The sequence below is a fragment of the Protopterus annectens genome, chromosome 6.part0, assembly GCF_019279795.1.
Source record: "Protopterus annectens isolate FY-2018-M chromosome 6.part0, PAN1.0, whole genome shotgun sequence".
Taxonomy (NCBI): Eukaryota; Metazoa; Chordata; order Ceratodontiformes; family Protopteridae; genus Protopterus; species Protopterus annectens.
In genome coordinates, this window is record NC_056737.1 from 630,767,243 (window position 1) to 630,791,491 (window position 24,249).

At 41.7% G+C, this 24,249-nt stretch overlaps 1 protein-coding gene across 1 annotated transcript in view; it reads right to left on the reverse strand.

The window, feature by feature from the left end:
- PYGL (glycogen phosphorylase L) overlaps positions 1-24,249 on the reverse strand; it is a 292,076-nt gene that overhangs the window by 45,340 nt on the left and 222,487 nt on the right. The window contains exons 17-18 of the mRNA XM_044074307.1: positions 5,736-5,943; positions 4,531-4,665 (exon numbers count right to left, since the gene is read on the reverse strand). Of these exons, the coding sequence (XP_043930242.1) occupies positions 4,531-4,665; positions 5,736-5,943 (343 nt within the window). The remainder of the gene's footprint in view (positions 1-4,530; positions 4,666-5,735; positions 5,944-24,249) is intronic.

The window sequence follows — 24,249 nt, forward strand, 5'->3', positions numbered from 1 at the left end:
CCACAAGAATTCCTTCTGGATGCAAGGTATAATCCGAATGACAGTGTCCAAACCGTGGCAGTATTTAGTCCACACACTTTTGAGATACCATTGTAGCTTCCTCATATGCAGTTTGGCATTGGGAAGTACTAGAATGCAAGATGCCATGAACCCCAAGGCTTGAAGGACTGTCCTTGCAGTCAGCCTGGACATTACTGATAACTGCTGGAAGTAAAGATGAAGAGTTCTTTGTTTGTCCGGGGTCAGAAATGCCATCTGAGAAGCTGTATTCAGTCTCACACCCAGAAAGCACATGTTCTGAGAGGGTACTAGACTGGACTTTATTTCGTTCACAGAATACCCTAGGCACCTTAAAACTGCCATTACATACTGGAGATGTTGTAATATGTCTGTTTTGAGCAAGAATCAGGCAATCGTCCAGATAAGGGTAAATTTGTATTCCTCTCTGTCTGAAGAAAGCAATCACAGGAGCCGGAACTTTTGTGAATACCCTGGGCACAGTAGATAAACCAAAGGGCAATGCAGAGAACTGATAATGCGAAGTACCAGCCCGAAATCTCAGGAATCTCCTGCAACTGGGCCTGATAGGGATGTGAAGATAGGCCTCAGAGATCCAGGGTTACCATCCAGTGATCTTTGCCTAGCATAGGCAGAAGTTGTTGTAATGTTAACATCTTGAACTTTGGAATGTCTAGGTAGGTATTGAGAATGGACAAATCCAGAATTGGTCTCCAAGTGTTTCCTTTCTTTGGCACTAGGAATAGACGGGAATAAAATCCTAGGCCTACTTCTGACGGAGGGACCACCTGAATTGCCTCCATCTGCAAAAGCAGAGAAATTTGCTCCTGAGCCTCCAGCCTTTGCTGAGGAGGCACATCCGGCATGCCTTTGAAAGGAGGAAAAGTGTGAAAATAAAACTTGTAACCTTGATTTATTATATCCAACACCCATTGATCCTGGGTGACCAAATTCCAGTTTTGTTTGAAAAGTCCCAACTTTCCTCCTAGAGGAGCTGCCAGTAAAGAAGGGTCTGGCAGCGGGAGATACAGGTCATTGGGTCTGCTTACGAAAGGGCTGACCCCTACCCTCACCAGAAGACTGTGCAGGAGAGCTCCAAGTCCTAGGTCTGAAAGAACCCTGAGCGTGAGCCCTGCCTCTACCACATCTAGACCTGCCCTTAGACTGATAATCCAAAGGATAAGACCATCCTCTAGCAGGCCAATTCCTACTAAACTTAGGGGGCTGCACCTGCATAAAATCCTTGACCGTCTGCATAGACTTAGCCTCATCTTCCATCTTTTTCAAAACTGATTCCACAGGAGGGCCAAAAAGTACTTCAGATTGAAGAGGAGCATCCAAAATCCGAGCCTTAACATGCTCAGACAAATTTTGATCCTTAAGCCAGGCATGTCTACGAATAACTGAACCTGTAGCAGCCACCCTGGATGAAGCCTGAAGAGCATCAAAACCACACTGTAAAGAATGTTTGCCAACTTGATCTGATGCATGAACCAACTCCTGGAGCTCCTTACACTCTATACCCTCAGATAAATCATCCACCTTAGATTTCAATTGGCCTAACAAAAAATTCTGATACTTCAGCATATGAAATTGGCAATTCAAAGCCCTCATAGCCACTTTTTTCCCCCACCTATCTAACGATCTAGAATCCTTATCCAAAGGAACTGGATTCTTAGCCACAGAAGCCCTAACACCCTTCGGACCTTGAATAATAGTTTCCGGATCAGCTCTAGGACTCTTGTACAAATACTTATGTGCTTCTGGAACTCTAATACCCGTCTGGCTTAACAGGGGCCGGAGGCAAAGAATCAGGATTAAGGGAAGATTCAGAAAAAACATCCTGAACTACATCTAAGACAGGAGGAATAACCAAGGGCCTATGTTGTGGCAGAAACAAAAATTCCCTAAGCCTTTTCCAAGAATCTGAAAAATCTTGACCTTCCCACTTGAAATGTTCCCTCATGGAATGTAAAGTCTCAGAAAAAGAAAAATCCTCTGGAGGAGAAGCAGACTGACAGGAGTCCTCTGCATCCGAATCTGAATAGGAAGGGAAATCCTGAATTTCTTCAGCTGAGGATTCAGAGTAGTCAGAGGAATGATCCATTCCCTCTAAATCTGCCTCCACCCTAGGCCTCTTCTCTGGGGGGGGGGAGGGCATAGAACCCCTGATCAAAGTAATCAAGTCCTCTGCCATTTTTAACATATGCTTTTTAGGAACAGGGGGTGGAGAGCTAGAACTATGACCAGGGCCAACAAGACAAGGTTTGGCCTTAGCATGGCCTTTAGCCACTGAAGTAGGCCTAATAACCTTTTGTAAAGCTGGAACTACAGACACCCGAGAGGCCAACTCCTGTAAAAGTAAAGGTTCCCCCTGGGATTCAGCCGAACCCTCGACAGGATCCACAGATTCAACCGGAGGCTACCAAAAACAAGCCTGGCACAGTCTAATCTTCGTTTAATGGTGCGCTTATTAAATCTAGCACAAAAGCGACACCCGACCACGTCGTGCTCAGGCCCCAAGCAAGGAATACAGAAAGAATGTATCTGTTTCCCACAAGAAATACAATTAACTTTTTCTGACATCCGGATAACTGAGGCAAGAAAAGACAAAAATTTCCCAACGGGGTACTTAGCCCAACTTGGTCTTCGGTCTGAAACTCGATAAATGAAAGCTTCAGAACGCCGAACGGCACTTGCAAATGCTGCTTCGGACCACGCTGCAAGAAAGACTGAGGATATGGCGTCTGTCATGCGCTTAAGTACTACTACGTACTGACGTCAGCTCTAGGCGACAATGACCGACGCCAGCCTAGCTCTTTGGTATTTGGGCCGACCGAGGACAGCAGACTACCCACAGGTTATGACTGCAGCAATGTGAGAGACACAGAGACACAGAGACACAGAGACACAGAGACACAGAGACACAGAGACACAGAGACACAGAGACACAGAGACACAGAGACACAGAGACACAGAGACACAGAGACACAGAGACACAGAGACACAGAGACACAGAGACACAGAGACACAGAGACACAGAGACACAGAGACACAGAGACACAGAGACACAGAGACACAGAGACAGAGACACAGAGACACAGAGACACAGAGACACAGAGACACAGAGACACAGAGACACAGAGACACAGAGACACAGAGACACAGAGACACAGAGACACAGAGACACAGAGACACAGAGACACAGAGACACAGAGACACAGAGACACAGAGACACAGAGACACAGAGACACAGAGACACAGAGACACAGAGACACAGAGACACAGAGACACAGAGACACAGAGACACAGAGACACAGAGACACAGAGACACAGAGACACAGAGACACAGAGACACAGAGACACAGAGACACAGAGACACAGAGACACAGAGACACAGAGACACAGAGACACAGAGACACAGCTTTTGCCACTGCCAGTTTTTCGTGGTTGCAATAGATCTGTTATGCAGTAATGCTAGAGTGTAGAACACTGCTATGCACAGCAACATAATTCTGCAGGAACAATTACACCAATGACCAATATTTGCTTAACTTGTGCCAGGTATTCTGCAAGTTTGTGGGCCACCTTGTAACAGTGCTTAAGTTAGGTAATCTAGTGAGCTGACCAGTACCAATGCAATTGCACTTTACAAAAAACTCAAATATTCTAAGGCATTGAAGCAATAATTTACTCATTTCTGAAGTAACAAGTTCAGTCATTTTGAAAGTTCCACTAAATACAGATGCAGCTCTGTTGCATCTAGATGCCAATTCAATGAATTGTGGTACGGGGTCTAGAATCACAAGGTGGATGCTTAATCAGAATTTGTATTCTGGAATGTAAAAAAGAATTACAAAAGACCAAGTAGCAAACATTTTGAAAACCAATGCTGGTTATACAGAGTAGATATATGGGTCCAGACAATACTCCAGATAGCAAAGGCTTTGATCAGTTGGCTCCAACCTGAAACATTATGTTTTTAGCCTAATTCACATACTGACAAGTGGGGCAAATATCTAGACCTTTTGAAGTTGGCTGTTTAAGACCAACTGAACACAGAAGTTCACACAGTACACAAGTCGAAACAGAAGACTTAAGTGAAACCAGATGAAATGGAAGAGTGCACTTCAGTCATCTGCAAATCTTGCTCTGCAGTAGCCAGAAGTAGGCCACAAAAACCTACACTGGTGTGGGGGTAGCAAGAAAATCTACATGTGATGGAAGGTTAACAGAAGGTGCAAATGCAAGGCACATGTTCCAACTTTAATATTTACTATGTAGTCTTGTCTAATTCAGATCACGCCATTTTATAACTAAATCCACATCACATGATTCATGGCTAAAGATTTCTATATAGTACACTCCTTAGTAGCAGGGATGAAGCTGAGATTTTCTATTCAAGCTGCTGCAACCATCAGAGACCATTTAATCTGATAAACAGCATTACAACACTGCAGGACAGAAAAGGCATGATCTCCAAGTACACTTCAGTGATCTGTGTTCTCTTACCTGTCATGCTTGAATAGCATATCAGTGACGTCTTTGAAAAGGTCTGGCTGCTTTGGGGAGAAAAATCCACTTCGAATCTGATCGATAACTTGTTTCAGCTCTGGAAGTTTTTCATAATACTCTTCGGCTTTGTAGCTAAAACAGTTCAACATTAAACTATTTAGTGTTTAAACAATTTCACAGCGAGACACAGACAGCGAGACACAGACAGCGAGACACAGACAGCGAGACACAGACAGCGAGACACAGACAGCGAGACACAGACAGCGAGACACAGACAGCGAGACACAGACAGCGAGACACAGACAGCGAGACACAGACAGCGAGACACAGACAGCGAGACACAGACAGCGAGACACAGACAGCGAGACACAGACAGCGAGACACAGACAGCGAGACACAGACAGCGAGACACAGACAGCGAGACACAGACAGCGAGACACAGACAGCGAGACACAGACAGCGAGACACAGACAGCGAGACACAGACAGCGAGACACAGACAGCGAGACACAGACAGATAAAAATATAAATAAATGCATATGGTTAACTCAGTTTTCAGAAACTCAAGATTCATATCCATTAATCTAACCCTGTGCAAGTTGACCATAGTTAAACTCAAAATGTAATTGTGGCCTGTAGGAAGCTTAAGCCTCAACTTCGCTAAAGGTAGGATGCAATTTGAATATATTGCTCATGCACCCTAATGACATGAACTCTAACAAGTTTCTGTAAAGAATGACTCTGCAAAACCCAACTTGTATGCAAATAACCAGGCCACCTGTTAACAGTTCAGAATCAAATTTTTAGGATGCTTAAAGCAAGCTTTCAAAGCCAACACACAGTTTCTGCATCAAACAGTGCTACAAGATGGTTACATTTTCTGCTTAATGAAACCGCCATTTTAAATACTGCAGTAAAGTGGTGCAGCAGTTAGCATAGTCACTTCACAGCAAGAGGTTCTCCAGTTCCATTCTCTGCTGAGGTGCCTTCTGTGCAGTCTCATGTCCTCCCTACGCTCACGTGGGTTTCCTCTGGGTGCTCCAGTTTCCTCACGTGGGTTTCCTCTGGGTGCTCCAGTTTCCTCCCACATTCCAAAGAAATTTATCTGGAGCATTTATATCTAGGCCTCCACTGTAAATGGGCTCTGTCCCAGTCAGACTTTCAGTAAACAAATGTTAAATACTTAATTTTGTAGCGACTTACCCTACTTTGTCCATCTCTTCGACATCTTCAACCCTCATACCAAAAATAAACAGGTTTTCCTCTCCAGCTTCTTCTGCCATCTCCACATTCGCTCCATCCATGGTGCCAATAGTAAGGGCCCCATTCAACATGAACTTCATGTTTCCAGTGCCAGAAGCTTCTGTCCCTGCTGTGGAGATCTGCTCAGACAGATCTGTTGCTGGAATCACTGTAGACAAAAGTTACAGCTAGTCTGAGTAGTTTCTCAGTACTAAGTTAAAACTGCCAGAATCTTAAAGAAAATTTGTATAAAAATGATATGCAATATTCTTTGCGTCAGTCTTTGTAAATATGCAGTTTACCTGGGATCCCTTTAGTTCTCCCTTCATTTTAACTGCACATCTGGATAAAAATGCAGATTCCTTAACCATGCTGGGAAAGCCAGTCACATCAGTCTCAAAGCTGATTTTGCATTAATATCTCATAGTTCATTGTTTTGGGGATAAATACAAAACGTTCGTTACATGGTCTCTAATGCAAGTACTGTAGATCTGACTTCAAAATTAAACTCAAATGGAGATCTACAGACACTGGTGCTCATTCTGAAACTCAAAATGAAACTATTACACCTAGAGAGTAAGTGTGCATAACCTGCTTTCCTAATGCACTGAGACTCTGCAGTTAAGGACAGTTTCTCAGCGTCATGCGATATGGTTCAATTCAGCCCCCAAAACTACTTTGAGGTTAAACATTACTATTTATAGCTCCAAGTGCATCCCTAAAATTACACTACATCTACACTGGGACTCTAGTCCAAATGGCGAGACAAGGTCAGCAAAGGAGAGTAGTAGTGCTGAAATTCATCCTCAAGTGTTGGCGAGTACCTTCATGAGGTGGACCCTGTTTTTACAAAATCTCACCAAGACGACACTGAAATATAGCATACATCATGGACAGAAGTAGGTTAAAAACTAAGATAACTGGTCGCACAAGACCCAGGATAAAAAAGTGCCCAATCCTGGTATGTGCACTGGTGCCAGGACTGGAAAAGATGACTGGAATCCACAAAATAGATACATTCCTACAATGGGGTCAAGCCAGGCCCAGGGGGAGGACGCCCCCCCCCCGTTGAAGTAGCAGTCCGCAAACAGGCCAAAGGGCCATAAAGATGATAAAGGGGACAGAGGATAAGAAATTATGTATTATGCAAAAAGCCAAGAATTTCCAGATAAGATATATAAAATGATTGAGAAATTAGAGGAAAGAAAAATACTTACTGTCAGAAGCTTCAAATGGAAATGTGTTAATTCAACAGATCTGAGAAAAAAAACTGTATATAGATCAAGGAACCTTTACCCGTTTGGAAAAAGCAGAATCTGATAAACAAGAGATTTGAAAAGTATAAAAAGAAATAGACATGGGAAAGCGATGAGATATGGTGCAATATTTATGCAAAGGAGAAAGCCAAATCAATGTGAAGGCGGCCTCAAAGATATTTGAAGAGAAATACAGGCAAAGGCATCCAGATATGGAAAATTTCAAAAAACAAAGATGGAACCTAGAAAAGGATTACTAAAGCAGAAGTTAAAGAAATAGAAGTTACAATTATGGAGTGCCTGCGAAGTGAAGGCCTTTATGTAGAAAGCCTAGCACAGGTTGCATCACAGCAGGATAGAGCAAGTCCCCAAAGTAGGGAGAAAGAGAAAATTGGGAACTTCAAGACATATGGACATAGGAAATATTTAATATGATGCAATATTTATGCAAAGGAGAAAACAAAATGAACCAATACAAGAGAAATGCAGGCAAAGGAATCCAGACATGGACAACTTTACAAAAAGTAAGACAAGAAAAGTAGATTAGTAATGGAGATGTTAAAGATGACGTCCTGGAGTACCTGCAGAGTGAAGGATTCCGTGTAGAAAGTGCAATTCAGAAAGCACCATAACAGGATAGAGTAACTGATATCCAAATTAAAGGGAAGTCAGTGAACAGGAAGCAAATGGTCAGATGCCATATTTAGATAATTTGGACCCTTCCATAGGAAATCAGTTTAAACATTCACTTGAAGCTAGACAGCAAGGGAAGAACAGGAAACTGATGCAGTCAATGTTTAGGAATAGACCAGCGAGTTCCCATATGACTGAGTAATGGATGGCGCAGGACGAAGTTGGAGAAGGTACCACAGGAAGATGCCATAGAATCTTTTATAAAATGCCGGCACGAATTGGAAAACAAGGGATGTGCCCTTAGTTTGGAAGGGAAATGAGCTAAGAGAAGAGTTGCTGGATTTAATACGGATACCAAGATAAAAGAAACCGCAACTGTGGTGCAGTGGTTAGCATTGTCGGCTCACAGCAAGAGGTTCTCCCGTTAGATTCTCGGCTGGAGCACCTTCTTAGTGGAGTCTGCATGTCCTCCCCACAGTCGAGTGAAGTTAAAGACCTGCAGGTAGGTGCATGCATGAATGGGTGTGCCTTCTTTGAAGGTTGTGCGTCAGGCTGGCAACTCTGCACCATAAAAATCCACTGCCAATCATTAGCAGACCCCCTAACAGGGAAAAGTCAAAAGACATTACTTTACATAAAGATCAAAGACTGCAGAAGGTTAATAAAACCCAAAAAGTTAGATGCTTGATAAACAAATGAATACAGTAATTAGGGCGGTTCAGAGAGACCCATGTGATAACAGAAGTAAACAGGATATTACTGTGCAGCTAAAATAACAGAGGAGTTCTACCACAAGAACAGAGTAGTGAGGGAAAGGAATGGGAGAAATCAAAAACCATCATGGAAATTATCTAATGGAGAAAACTATGAAGCAGTTAAAGATAAGTGTTGCTGTTAGATCATAGAAGAGGAAATGTGATAAAAGCAATGCACAGTATTAAAACAGACCAGGATCCATCTTGCTCTATTGCAAACAATTTGATCACAGGTGGAAAAAAATTGAAGATACGAAAATAAAGAAAAAGTACAAAATAAGCAACTTAATGATCCAAAAGTTTGAGAATTGGGAAATAAGGTAAAAGGAACTGAAAGACCGCCCCCAAAAAAAGAGAAGTATCTATGAAGATCCTGTGGAACAAAGATGCTAAATGGATAGAAGTTAAAGAAAAAGGTTCAAACGTACAGGATATTAAATGGGATGAAGTAACAGCCAGAGAGATTGAAATAAAGTTAAGAAAAGCCTAACTGGAAAACCCTAGGCCCAGATACAATATCCAATTTTTGTATTAAACATCTTTGCATGAAGATTTAGCCACAAGTAAGAACTATTTGTATGCATGCCCCAAACAGACCTCAACCTGGTTAATGGGAAAAAGAATGCTCCTACTTAAGATTAGAAAAAACTCATTTATGGCAGTAGAACAAAAGGACAATAAAGTCATATGGAGCAAAGGATCATTTGTTAAAGTCATAGTGGAGAACTGTAAAAAGGGGAAGAATCCAAGTATGGCATGGATTGACTACAAAAAAGCATTTGATAGTATACCACATTCATGGAAAAAGTGCTTAAAAATGTACAAGATACATCCTACACTGATTAACTACATTACAGTGACTAGGAGTTCATTACAGTGACTACGAAACCGTGGCAGACCACTGTCATGATAAAGGACAAATTATCCCACTGATAAAAATTCAAAGGGGGATATTCCAGGGCGACTCATTGTTGCTATTCTGTCTTGCCCTTAACCCATTAAGCTGGTCAGCTTAGGCCATGGCAATAACTTTGCTCCTAGAAAACCGTGTACAGACTTCTGTCGATTTAAAAAACTGTATAGCTCAGATGAGGAACTGAAAGCACAACTGCAAGCTGTCAAAACTTTCAGATACAAGAATGTCATTTGGTCTTGATAAATGTGCAAATGCAACCTTTAAAAGCAGGAAAACTACAATGTCAGCAAACCATCAGTTTGGGACAAGAATGAGCAAGAGGGAGTGTATAAATACTTGAATTGAACAATAAACACATACTATTTCAGAAGACAAATGAATCTTGAAAACAGCACTGACATCTAGGAACAAAATTCAAGCTACAAACCAATTTGCTCTTCCTGTCCTAACTTAGTTTTAGAGTGATTGACTGGCTCCAAAACGGGTTTGATAGATGACATAGGAAAACAAAGATGCTTCATACTCAAAATGCAAACCAAGACTATCTTCCCCATTCTGAAGGAGGGATGGGCCTCCTTGAAACTGATCATATATGTACATATCTGCAATTGTGGAACTCCCCACATCTGCTGACTAAGACCCAAATGTAGTGAAAGTTTGGAAACATGAGAATAAATCTAAGATGACTACTATGCTTAATTTAGCAGAAGCATATCAGCATCAAGCAGGAATGGACATCAAACCAGAAGTGGATAAAAAAGGCAGCAACTGAATGTGCCAAAAACAAAAGAATACAAGGTGAAGGACCAGATGAGAAGGCAAGAAATGTGGACAAAGCATAAATATAGTTGCAAGTATAGAAAACTTCTGGAAGAAGCTCATGTTGATCAGGAACAGTTAAGGAGAGGCGAATTCAAACCAAAAGATGAAAGACTGATATTGGCAGCCCAATATAGTGGGCTATGTATACATTGGTTTATCAAGTCCATTGAACATGTGGGAGAAAAATGTAGGCGTTCATAAAACTGAACAGGAAACTGGTCGCTCACCTCATTGCTGCGTGTGACATACTAATGTTAGAAGGATTGTATAGTGAAAGGCACAAGTGTGGCAAGACTTGCACTGGGGACTGTGCAAGCATTATTAGTACTGAAGTGGCTGAAAAACACTGGAAACATGAGCCACAAAGCATCACAGAAAATAAAGTTTATATCAGATGGGATTGCCCATTACCAATAGTTCAAAAAATAGATGCTAGAAAACCGGATCTAGTGGTCCAAGAAATGACAAAAGTAGCACTGACATATGAAATCACCAGACCCAGCAGGCAGAAACGAGAGCAATGTGGAAAATGGACTGTTGCAATAGTAGGAGCAACGGATCTTATAAAATAGAATCTGCAATTGCACTTAGGTTACCAATCCATGTAACCCTATATGAATTGAGTAATTACTGGGCACATTGGGGTGCTATGAAGAGCACTTTTGGCTGACAAATACTAAAATACTAATTTCACAAACTTTAAATTATACTTTTGACTTCGAATGGAGTCCATTCCCATCATAGATTTGGAAACCCAAAAGATTTTGAGAATCTCCCTCACCAGTCTAACTGGAATTATGCCAGTTAGAAGAGTTTCTCAGATGCTTCCACATTCAGGACCAAATGCACCCCATGCTGCACCACATTACAGTACCACCACACAAGATCACAAAATCCTCGACACTCAGAGATGTGTAAACAATCCAGTACTGCCCTGCAAGTCAGGCAAATGACCGTCCAAAAAAGTAGACAGCAGGAATATAGTCATGACCTAAAGGGAAGGCTCCCATCTTACAGCAGCTGATAAGATTAGATGCACAATAGGGATCCTTCCTTTTGAACAGTCTGAATAGGAGGCTCTTAACACCCACTGTAAGGCTGGCAAAAGCTGAACAGTCAAAATGTGAAGGCAAAGTTCCAAAGTACCAAAGAAAAGGCCATATCTAAAAATTAGTAATAAAACCTTTGTTACCAAATGGCAAGTGAACACTTTTCCATAATGGAGGCATAGTGGAAGCAGCCTGAAGTGATCCTTTGAGTCAAGTGAAATTCCACCTACCAAAGGAGTAGAAAAAGTAGTTGAATCACAATTTTGTGATTAGGTGTACATGTGACCAAAGTAATTCTTTGAGACAACCATGTTCTCAATACACTACAGCACCAGGCAGATGGGAAAATCACATTTTCTTCAGTGATGAGCAAATCACAGATATCCCCATTCTTGAAAATTCAAAGCAGAAATTTCTGAATTCATTATTGGAACAAGTAGTTTAGAAGTGTGCCAGCACATTTACTTGGTACATAACCAAAGTGATTCTCAGACCCACAGTCTGAGAAAGACCGGACATTGTGCTTACAGCAGAATGACTGAAGGCCTAGATCAAAAGCCACCCCCCAAAGTAAGATTTCTTTCCATGGTCTTAATCAAAACAAAGATCTTCATATTTTGCTTACTTTACCTGTTGACCTATTAGTTCCAATAAACTTAACCCATTTGAGAGATCTGAAGTGGTATTTGTACTGTCTAGGGAGAAATCTGGCCAGTACAGAAGGGATTCTCATATCCCCAGGAAAGGTGAGAGGGAGGCAGAGCTGAAGGTGTTCGAAAGGTGGGCTGAATATCAAGATGCTCCTGCAGTTGCCAGAAATGAAAAGTTGAGTTATGTACTTACTATAAAGTCATGGATCTGCAGGTTTTTGGCTTCTCATCCCTCAAGACTGAACCAGCAGCCTGCCTGGCATTGAACTTTCCCAGACCAGCTCCTTTACTTACCTATATTCCTGCAAGTCATTATTCCACATCGGGGTTGGCTACTCACAGCATCAAGGAATTCACATCCCAAGCATAACATCTTCCTGTCAGACCAGGAAGGGGGCTAGGAAGGTAGGAGAAAGAATGATCTATGCAACCAAGTACACAAAATTTGTACTCTTAACATGGTCTGTTTGAATCTTGTACCATTATGGTAGTTTTCTGTACCTGTGCAGTCTCAGAACAGAAAACTGCAGCTTCAAAGGAAGTTCATGACCTAGATTTCACATCTTGTAATCCTTCACAAAAGTGCCAAGTAAAGCCCATGTAGCTGCTGCATAAATCAGAGGGGTTTCAAAAAGATGAAGGGATAACTGCTCTAATGGAATGACATTTAAGCCCACAAGGAAATTTGTCACATTCATCAAAAAATGCAGTGTGGCCAAACAATGCTGTTGGATAGTTTTGTAACCAGTCTTTGCAACAAAAGAGTGAGCATACTTTTTGAAATGTTTGGTTCAGTCTGAAATTCAGCTGCCTGAACATTCTAATGCAACAAGTATTCTCCTTTGTTGGATAGTTATTAAAAACTGGAAAGCTACAAGGCTGTAGCAATCTTAAAGAGTTTGTACAAAAATCTGTAAACAAGGCTTGGTGCACAGGGTTCCTAAAACCATGTATTCAATGCAATAAGGTCTTGCCTGGAAGGACCTTTAGATCCACTCCAGGAGTCACAAGTTTCTAGAGCACAGAATTAAGCAGCCATGGCAGAACTGTGCTCAACATGCCAGAGAAGGCTCTGCTAAACTTTGTACACCTTAAGAGAAGATATCTGAAAGCTTTGACAGCTGGCATGAACCTTAACAAAAACGCAAACCACTGTCAAGGGACAGAATCAAGGGCAGCCAAAAATCAAAGCAGAAGAGGTCCATGCGTGACTGCAAAACACGTCTCATCTGCCTCATTACATTTTCTCCTGCTGATGGGCTTCTGGGTGTAAAGGAGCATCTGGGCCACAACAGTATGCAGGGTCCCAAGCTACATGTTTGGCTACACTACATTTTTGATAGTTACCTGGAGAGCTTAATTTCATTCTAATAGGGAAGTTGCCCCTTCTCAATCTTTTGAAACTACTCTGATTTGTGCAACAGCCACACAGGCTTTACTTGGCACTTGTGAAACATTACAAGCTGGACGGGACATCTAGGTCATGGTCTCTTTCTGGATAAAGTGGTTAACCCAAAGGTATGATGGCCCAGGTGAGGCTTTCTAGACAAGAGGGAGAAGCCCGATTGGCTATTCCACCTGGAGAAGCCCAAGGAACAACCCCATTCTGATCCAAGAATGGCTTCCCCAAGAATGACCTCTGGATTTGCTAGTGCCATCTACAGGAAAATAGGAATAAGAAAATTAGTTGATACAACATAGGACACTCCTGGACCAAGGCTTCCTTGGGCCATTGTCAGAATTGGGGAGGGGGTCAGAGAGACCTGCTGCAAGAGTTGCATGTGATACTAGGAGAGTGGCAAGCAAAACTGTAGCCACCATGACCCCTCACTGCTCCCCAAGGCATGCACTTACCAGCCCTGAAAGGGACAGGAATTCTGGAGAAAGCCTGCACCAGAAATAGTTTCTACTGGGAAACAATCTTGCACTATTCAGTAGCTAGAATACTTCCAATTTCAGGCACTGGGCTAACTCAATTCTTTGTGGATAACAAACCTCAAGTCACTAAGTGTATGACCTCAATCGGGCAGTGTCCAGTTTCTCTACAGGGAGTGGCAGAGATCCAGTCATCCAGATGCAGAATTATTTCCCCCCAGCAGCCTTTGGAATGATGCAACTGTTGTCATGCAGTTCATGCCCAGGAGCTGGAGTGTCTGAAAGACAAATCCTCAAGACAGATAAGAGCATGCTCCCACCTGAAAACTATGGAGACTCCTCAGTGACCATTTTAGTGTGAAAGTAAGAATCTTGAAGGTCCAAAGATCACATTAAATCTTTGCTCAAGCAAGAAAACTGCGGTGTGAATATCCATAATTTTACCTGGAAACAGGATTACAGCAAAGATGGACTTTACTACAGGTTCTTTGTGGTGCTAGGAGACCAAGCTAAACATACCTTTGACACTCCCTCACTCCATCTAGAAAGTGCACTTCCTTGCCTTGCATAGCAGATTCAGATCTGCTGAATCTAGACCAATATCACTGTGCTCTTAAACCAGCCATCGTACATTAAGAGGGCCTCCCTGCACCCTTGTGGCAGAAGGGTGCATTTTAGCTCTGGACCCATCGGAGTTTGGGACTGCTGGAGAAGGGCTCAGTTTTAGGCTTTCCCCTTGGTAGTCACATTAAAACCAATTAAATTTGGCTGTACATGAGCCTCACATTTGCACATGGTTTACCACAGCTGCTCAATGTTTGGACACTTTAGCCAGATGAAAAAACTGAAGTATTTTAAGCTAGCAGTGCACGACAAGTCCAGCTAGTCCACTTCCTTTCCAAATACCAGATTCAGAAAATTCCTGCCACAATGATGCAGTTTCCCAATCATCTCTGCCAGCTTGATTGATATGGGCATCTTGAGGCAATCAACTGCCTCATGTATAGTGAGCGCACCACTTACTCCTAAAGTAAACACCCTATATGAGATGCAAATATACCGGAGTAGCCACACAAAAATACTAGACAGCTTGTCACACGCTTCACCTCCCACACAAATCACTACAAACTTGCATACGAGGAGGTACTCCCTAAAAGCCTACCAAAGGAATGGAGACCTCCCAAATGCACACCATCTGCATTCTCCACTAAGCAAAAAGAAACCCACAGCAGTACCTCAAATTAAGCCCCCAAGGCAAACAAATGTTTTTTTCATAGGCAACTCCGTATTGAAGCACAGATTTCTCAAGCACAGATTTCTCCCAACACTAGACTGGACAAGGTCACACTGATAGGATCAGACAAACAAAGCATGCACTCACTGAACAATTACTGTTATGAAGGTCAGTCCATGTAAGAGTAAATGGCTTGAGATGCACCTCTGAACCAAATCAGAGTTCAGTCATGTTTTGCAGTGTGCCCCAGACAGGTATATCCCTAGCCTTAAGCAGTATCCTACCCTAGGATGCTATAATAAACAAAATAATTGTCAAACTGGCTCAGCTTCTGGTATCAGTCCAGGGGATCCAGTATCGGTCAGCCTGTGGAAACAGACCTTGCTGCTTTGCTAGAGATGGTCTACACCTGCCCCCACTAGGTGTTCAGATACTGGCAAAAGTCCTTGCCTCCCATAGAACTTGAGGCAATTTCAAAATTTTCCAACATAAAAAAGTCACTCAGGGTCATGCTGCTTAATGCTAAGTTTCAACAAAGCTGCACTCCCTGAAAGCACTCCTCACCTTAGAGGATGCTGACATCTGTGCAGTTACTGAAACAGTTAAAGACGGCTGCGTGCCCTGGCCATGCAAGGCTACAATGCCCTCTGCCCACATTGAGCTCAAAATGAAGGAACCAAGGGTAGAGGTGTATCCATCTTCATTAAAACCAAATACAGGACTGGTCAAACAGCATGACTAACTACTCCATGTCCAGCTATTGGGAAAGTAATACACATCATTGCTAGCTATAACTCCCCACCATGAGCCAGGACAAGCACATCACCTACCCAGAATTACTGTAATCCCTTGCCATACAGCCCAACACCTTGGTTATAGGAGATTTCAACTGTTGTGCCATAGACTGGGGAACATTAGCAAAAACCACCTGCCCAGAAGTTCCTGGACTTCCAACACAAATGTTCTGAATATGTTCTGAATAGTTTGTACCCCCACTAGGGTCTCAGTTTTCTGGACATAGTATTCCAACATGGGGGAAGTCACTGTACTTCCCCATAAATGCCTTCCTTGGTTGGGTCACACCACAAAAGTCGCATTTGAACTACTGAACAGACACACAGGAACAAAAATTATAAATACTTTACCAAAGCCAAATACAGCTTAAGTGATGGTACAAAAATTTTCATAACACCTGCAATCGCACACAAATCACTGGGCAGTAGTATATGCAAATGCCCATACAAAATACTTAAGTGACTGTATAAACTCCATGGTACCAGACCGGATGAAAGCCAGGTCTTCCCATAAAAAGAAGCCACTGTGGTGGACTTGAATATAAAAAGAGATGCTCAAAGGCATGGCACCACAAATCAGCAACCTGACTATTAAAGACACTTCTGAACAAGGCAAACACGGCAAACACATTAATTCTCAACTTACTGCAGGATGAAAATGCAGCGACTAATAGACCAGGGATTTTTTTTTTTGGTGCCTGTGGACGTCAGGAGTGGACTATGGGGGACAAGATGCACAAGAAATTTTGGCAAATTTCCCTTGATGCAGGTATTCCTTGGTCTTAAAACATTAACCCGTTCTAAATTAGGGAAGCAAATCTATAGTTTTTGATAGTTATAAAAATGTTTTACATGATTTTAACTTTTACAAAATATTTATATACATTTTATTTCAACATTAATATATTTTAATTGGTTTTATAGTTTGGCATACATGTATCCTTTTTGTTACGTTTTAGAATCCATTTTGAAGTTGTCAAGTAGATGGAGCCACATTTACCAGGTTATAAGCCTTTTATGATTTTCATATCGACATTTGATACATTTTAATTGGATATTTACAAGTTAAAGATTGATTTTTTAATAAGGTTATCATTGCTTTTACAATGTTTTATGATAGTTATGAATTCGTATACTTGAACATTAGTTTACTAATGGATGAATAGAGACAAATCGATAATTTGTAAACCAGTAGGAAGAAACTAAGTTAGGTGCATTTTTTAAACAGAATGGTTCATGGGAGAAATATTTATGAAGTCTGTTAATGCAGCATGAAAACGCTCAAAGCACTCACTTGCTAGCTGACCGATTCAGTACAAACTTCAGCCATCACCAGCTACCATATCCTAAAGCATGCCAGTCACCAGCCCTCTGCCTAATCTCTAGAGAACAGGTAATCTCTGCACTCACCAAGGCAGAACCCACTGCCTCAGTGAAACAAGATAATATCCCAGGTGGTTTACCAAATCTAATATCCCAGGTGGTTTACCAAAACTAAAACTAGAACCTAGTGGACCCACTTGGCTTTCTCCAATTATAGCTAGAGAACTGGCTAGGTTTCTCCAATTATAGCTAGAGAACTGGCTAGGTTTCTGCAGAATGAACAGCAACAGTAATCCCCCTCCACAAAGGAGGGAATCAGCAGACCCAGGGAACGACAAAACCACAAGTCTAACCAGCCTCATCTGCAAGACCATGGAAAGAATGATTCAGGACCTTAAGGACATGGGCATCCTCCAAATGCTGGATGGCTTTAAGGGTAGAGCATGCGTCAACCTTATGGACTGAATTGTCAAGGTCATGGACAGTGCGCAGAGCCTATCCTGACCATGCCAAGGCTTTCAACAATTCCCCACTCTGGCACTGAGAAACTCTCCCAGATAGGGGATTAACCCTGGTTACTAGATGGGTAGCCATTTGGCTCACTTGCAGAACACTCAAATTTAGTGATTCCACCTCCAAGAGGCCCATCAATGGAGTACCACAGGGGTCTGTGCTGAGCCCCTTACTGTTTGGAATCTTTAAGTTGTCCAGTCCAAAGTACACAGCCTTTGGCTCACCAAATTCAGACTGCAAAAGTGGAAGCAGAGTCTCCAATGTAAACATATTACAAGGGCCAAACAAATGATTGGTGCCAAGGAATGGTCAAACTATGCAAAAAAAATTGATTTCCTTTAGCAATTCCCTACAAGTTACAATATTGACAGCACGCACCCCCTCAGAATTCCAACCCAGTGGATGGAGACTTGGGGAAAACAGGTTAATAGCAATCTGAACTGTGAATAAGTTTCCACAGTGGTAAGGAAAGCCTAAGTAGCACACATCTCATAAGCAAGGGCATAGCATCACCAAGGGATGTTACAACTCCATTGTACTAGACCCTCAGACTGCATGTACCTCTTCAAGCTGCTCCACGTGTCTGGAGAGACCTCTGAGGTCTCACCAAGAAAATACAGGAATGCCAAACCATGACCTATATGGACAGGCTGAAAGCCCCGTCACTTTACTCTTACAGGTTGCAGAGAGGTGACTTGTGCCTGGCCTAAGGGGCAATCACACCCTGCCCTAATGGAAATGTTGCACATCCAGTGTCAAACGGCATAAGTGTCCCTGACTAGGGATCAACCTAGCTGGACATTAAGAGAACATGCTGGACAGACAAGTCTCCTAGGCACTGCCACTTCCCTGGAATAGACTTCCTATTCATATAAGAAACAGCTTCGCACTGACCCTATTCAAATGCAACCTAGATAATTGGATGGGAGACTACAAACTCGTCCCTGGGGTGGCACATGTCCCTCATGGAGAGGGGTAGCTTGTGCTGTTCAGAATCAGTTTAAAAATCTGTTCTGCGAACTACCCAAAAACAAATGGGGCACTTGCGATTAACATGGCTAGGCTCTTAAAAGCTCTAGGGCCACTAGCCTAGTACCCTCCTATAAACCTAATTTCTTGCTATTAACTTGGCAACCATCAAAGAAGCCAGCTCATCTGTGCTAGGTTTTTCCAGACTGCTGCTCCTGGTGCTGTTGGCTACACATTCTAGCAGAGGATCTCCTGCATTCTGAAAAAGCGATGGAGAGGCCTACATTGACAGATTGGGGAGATCTGCAGATGCAAGAGAGAGGGAGACTCCAGGCTACCCAAACTTGCAGAAGTCTGTTTTGCTGCCAGTACCCGTCACTGGCTACTCTAGAATATTTAAATTGCCTCATCCGACTTGACGTAGTGTGCCTCTGCAATAGTATGCATTCCAAATCATGAACCATAAGCAGAGAAGCTCAGTTGGCTTTAGTCTGTAGATGGTAACTCGCCATTTGTCCCACATCTAAGTTTTTCTACACTCTAGCAGTATATGGAAAAACAGGTTGTGGCTGCTCAGAACCATTGGGAGACCACTGCAAGACTGACTAATATTGGCACCCAAGACCATTTGCAGACCCACACTAAAATCAACATTGGGCTGAAATCCCAAAGGTTGCATGTACAGAACAACCACCACCTCAATCTTGCTACCAATGGAATAAAGAATGGGTCTGAGAACAGCATCAGGTAATTTCACTCCTTTAGCACTGTGACCCGCTTTTGAAAGTCCAGTGTTTTACCGTCTGTCATATTTCAATGTCAAAACTCCACTGCAAGCCCACCTGTTTCAGGAGTTGCCCTACTTTAGCACTCCAGAAAACTGGCTGCATTAATTTTCTGCACTTGAGAATTTTGGTAAAATGTATTGCTCCAAGATGCACCAATTCTGCCCTTACATACTCCTCGCCTCCAGAATATAACTACACATAGTCCACTATAAAAACATGATTTAGCTTGTTACTGGTGTGGAGTACAGCTCCTTAGTTACCGGACTTGGTTTTGTCTCATGACAGACAGTCCTGTTGCGCCTTTCCTCAAGGACTATTTTCCTAACATTTCTCTTGACATTTAATTTTTTGCAATTAATTTGCTAAAGCATATTCTTTGGTGTTCAGTTTAGTTCATCTACTCCTCCTCATACTTTGACCTTATCTGTAGTTTGTTTTTTAGCCTCTATGCTTAAACATACCGCAAATGCCTACTACTAAAGCAGGAGTCCTCTCCCTACTGACTTGATACAAGGAAAAGTCATCACTAAAGTATCTTGCTCCAAGCATCTACAATGCTTATCCAAAAAGCTAAACATTTATATCAACCAAAATGGGGCATAAACTGAAGGAGTATTTTTTAACTAGATATAGGTCTAGGCTGGGTGAGCCGAGAGCTCTCGCAGGGATTTCGCTGCACGGGCTTCGTGAGTGGATTATACTGCTGAACAAATGGTCGCTGGCTGGATGGGCTTCGTACACATGGAGTATGTTCGTGAAACAAGTAGGTGAAGGCTTTGTACACGTAACACGTGTGTGTGTGTGTGTGTGTGTGTGTGGTAGGTATAAAATGCCCCAGTTGCTATATACTGGTGGCTAGAGAGAACAAATGGTGGTGGGTAGAGATACTCAGGCTTGAACCCTGTACCTTGGATGCAGGTGGCAAGGACCTGAATTCCCTATCCACCACCATTTTTTTAAAAAAATTGCAGATTTGTACCTCCTATTTGTTCTGTTCCTTAAAATCTGTGGTTTCTATATCTACATTTTTCCTTGCAAAGTCTGTAGTGCAGTGGTGCACTGGTAGCATTATTGCCCGACAGCTACAGGTTCTCTGGTTTGATTCTTGGCTGGGGTGCCTTGTGTGGAGTCTGCATGCCCTCCCATCTTACAAAGATGTCTGGAGTTTCTCCCTGCTCTGCTGAAAATTGTCTTTTGCTCCAAAGTCAGACTAGTTTCCTGGTTAAATGTTTAAAAAATAGGCATTTGAATTTCAGACTTCATATTCTTCGGAAAGTACATGGTAACACAAAACTGTTTATTCTAGCAGATGTCTAAGTTTATAACCTGGATAGTTAAAATTTGTCCCTATTTTTGGGACTGTATCCCCCCATTATTGGCTTTGTCCAGGTATTTTGTGCTAATATTGAGAGCCATCTATGGTGAGAACTGAATTCATTGAATGTTTGGGGGCTGTATTCCCCCCCCCCCCCACTACTGGCTTTGTCCACATGTTTTTTGCCAAGAGGTTGAGAGCTATGGTGAGAACTGAATTCAATGTTTGGGGGCTATATTCCCCCATTATTTGCTTTGTTCAGGTATTTTGTGCCAAGAGGTTGACAGCTATGGTGAGAACTGAATTCACTAAATGGTAGTGATTTAAGTGGTCTTCCTCTCTTTCACTAAACAGCTGATTTGGCATAGTGGTATGCTTGTTTTGCACAGGGACCCTGGGTTAAAGACGTAGCAGTGAAATGTATGGTGGTAACAGCACTTTATTCTAGCAACTTTCCAAAATTGTACAAGCAATGTTTAAAATGTGTCCCTGGTTTTTGGGCTTTTGTCCCCCCCCCCCCAATAAATTTCGGCTTTTTCCAGATTTCTTGTGCTGCAAAGTTCAGAGATACAACTGTGCGTCAAGTAGATTTTACAAGGAGTCGAGAGCTGCAGGGGAATACTTTAGTGCTGCTTATTCCGAGTCTGCTTGCATTGTTAATAGCACAACAGGTAGTGTACTTGCTTTTGATGCAGAATGTTGTGGTTTCTACTCCCACAGTAGATAGATGCATTGCTGATACTGTACTGTGTTGTAATGTGGGTGGATGCTGCAGTCCATTTTGGCAAAGATACCTAGAGTAGTAACTATGAATCTGTTAGTTTGCAATACAGTCCCTATTGCGATATTACTAGCTTATTTTTTTTTAATGCATGCAACATAGGCAATTTATTCCTCAAGGGCAACAGGCACTTTATTTGCAGATGAATAAACAATGACATATAAAGTTGCTAGCAGCAACCTCTTCATTGTTACAGATTTCTTTAATGTGGAATTTAGAGGGCTTTTACACTTCAGAGATTGTGCATATTTACTGATACTGGTGGACTGTAGAAGGTTGAGTAGACTTATGATAGAAATGTTCTAAATTGGGTAGTTGTCATTGGTGCATGCATTTTGTTTCATTGTTTTTTACCAATGTTCAAAACAAATTTAAAATTCCCTCTAAAAACTGTAATGTATTGTACAAGGAATACAATTTAATACAAATCGGGAAGGTGTATCAAAGAGCATGTGTATGTTTCGTGTTCAAGGGGCCTATGATTTGAAAACAGCCAAAAGTTAATCTGCCTCTGGCAAAATGTATTTTCTTTGAATGTGGGTTTCAGTGCATGAGAGTTTAAGGGCAGAGAAGTTTTAATTCATTGTGAGACTGCATTGCTTTGTTTAGCAGATATATATTGGGGTTTGTGCTATAAAAATGCAAAATAAAAAAAAAAAATTTTTAAATGAAATCTAAATATCACAGAAGTAAAGCAGTATGCACATTACAGTGTTTATGGTAAATGGGGCAAAATAACCAAGAAATGAGACACTGGAACGGTTGCAGGGGGGAGGGCTCCAATCGACCATGATTTTGAGGGGGAAGGGCAGCAGACTCCCGACAGCCCTGGTTGAACTATACCTCTTAGCTCTCCATATTTTTGCAGAATTAGATATTTGCTTCTTATTTTTGGTTTGTTCCTCATAAAATGTGGTTTTCTGGCAAATCATTTAGGAATGAATTCACTAAGTTTTACGTCATAACCTTCAGAAAAATGCATGCTAAAGCAAGACCTGTTATTCTATCAACTGTCTTAAGTTTATACAAGAGCAATTTTTAGTAGTGTTTGTATGTTCCCCCAATATATTTGGCCTTTTCCAGACTTCCTGCATTTGAGTGGTACGTGCAAATAAAAGTTGCTTTATAAAATTAGGCATATCCAAACCTAAACTGCCCCCGATTGTGGCTCAAAATGTTGCTCTTCCCCTAATAATCCCTCTGCAAAATGGCAATTTTGGAAGAAAACATGGAGGGTTTAGAATTAATAAATAACTAATAATTCAGTTAGATTACTTTTATTTCAGAAATGCATGTCGATTTTGTCAGCTGCTCAAGTTAGCAGTACTAATATTAAAAAAGTGTCCCTTTGACAGGTTCCCAGCTGTATTGTGTGGCTATTTTATATTTTTGCATCACATTTTTGGTCCATTTTTCATAAAAAAAATTTGGCAAATTAGTGGCAAATTAAAGACTGAAGTTAGAAAGTAGTAGGTCTTGCATTAGTATGACTTTTCTGAAAGGTACGAAATCAAACTCAAATGTCTTTCATTTTCTACGTTTATAAGAGCAATATTTAATGCATGACAGTATTTGTAATAAATGCCAGGATTAGATTATGTTAAGCTCATTACAGGCTTTACCTGCAAACTAAATAATGCCAATCATGCGTGGTCCATATCCTGTGCAGTAATCCTTTAAACAATATATGTTGAGCTGGTTTCTGGTTTGCTTTTCATTTTTTACTTGAGTCAGGCAGCAGACCAGGTCTTTTTTGGATATGAAACATTTTTACAAGTGGGGGTATCACAGATTGCCACTTTCAGCATGTTACTTGGTACTCCAATAAAGCTAAATATAAATTATAATTAGAACTGGAGTGCAAGGAGAAATGATTTGAGTTAAGTGCGGCTCATTTTTCTTATACTTTATTCCGACTGGCATTCCAGTAATGTAAGCTAAATATAAATTATAATTAGAACTGGAGTGCAAGGAGAAATGATTTGAGTTAAGTGCGGCTCATTTTTCTTATACTTTATTCCGACTGGCATTCCAGTAATGTATTTAAACAGCAATTTATTTTATCATGCCTCACATCCTTTGTTTCCATCTAGATATTAAGCAGTCATGCAGCCAATGGATTGAATTTTTTTTTTCTTCTGCACTTTTGTCTTGGACTCCCATGATTGTTTGGCACCCAGTGCAGCGTATTTAAAGTTTTTGTGGTTTTGAGCATAGCTCCTCCCCCTTTCTAGTTGGCCACACCCATTCCCATTGACCCCACCCACTCACCTGTCTCCTGCAGCCCCCCCTTTGATGTGAAGTCACTAGCCGCCACTGCTTTTAAGCATAGTAAAGGAAAATAGAGATATAGCCAAAAGTAGTTAGGGGTCAGGAGGGAGGATAACCAGGACTACAACAGTGAATACACTCCAACATCTACATTTATGGTAAGTGTAGAAAACTGTACTATGTTTTGAGTGTTTCACTGTTGCAGTCTTACATTTGGGTAGATTCCCAAAGCTATGGTTAGGAGGAAGAGTTTAGATAGCATTAGGGCCAGCTATAAGGCCCTGCAAGACTGCAGTGGCAAAGTCAGCTTTGGATTTAGAGAAAATTGGCAAATGATGCGTGGTGAAAGCATGTGCAGAACTCCAGGTAGCAGCTTCTAGGATGTCCCTGGTAGGAACGCCTCTGAGAAAGGCTGTAGAAGTAGATGCAGCCCTGGTGGAGTGAGGTCAGATACCCTGGGGGATGGGTTTTCCATGATGCTTATAGCAGAAATGAATGCAATGGCTTATCCATTAAGAAATTGTTTTGAAA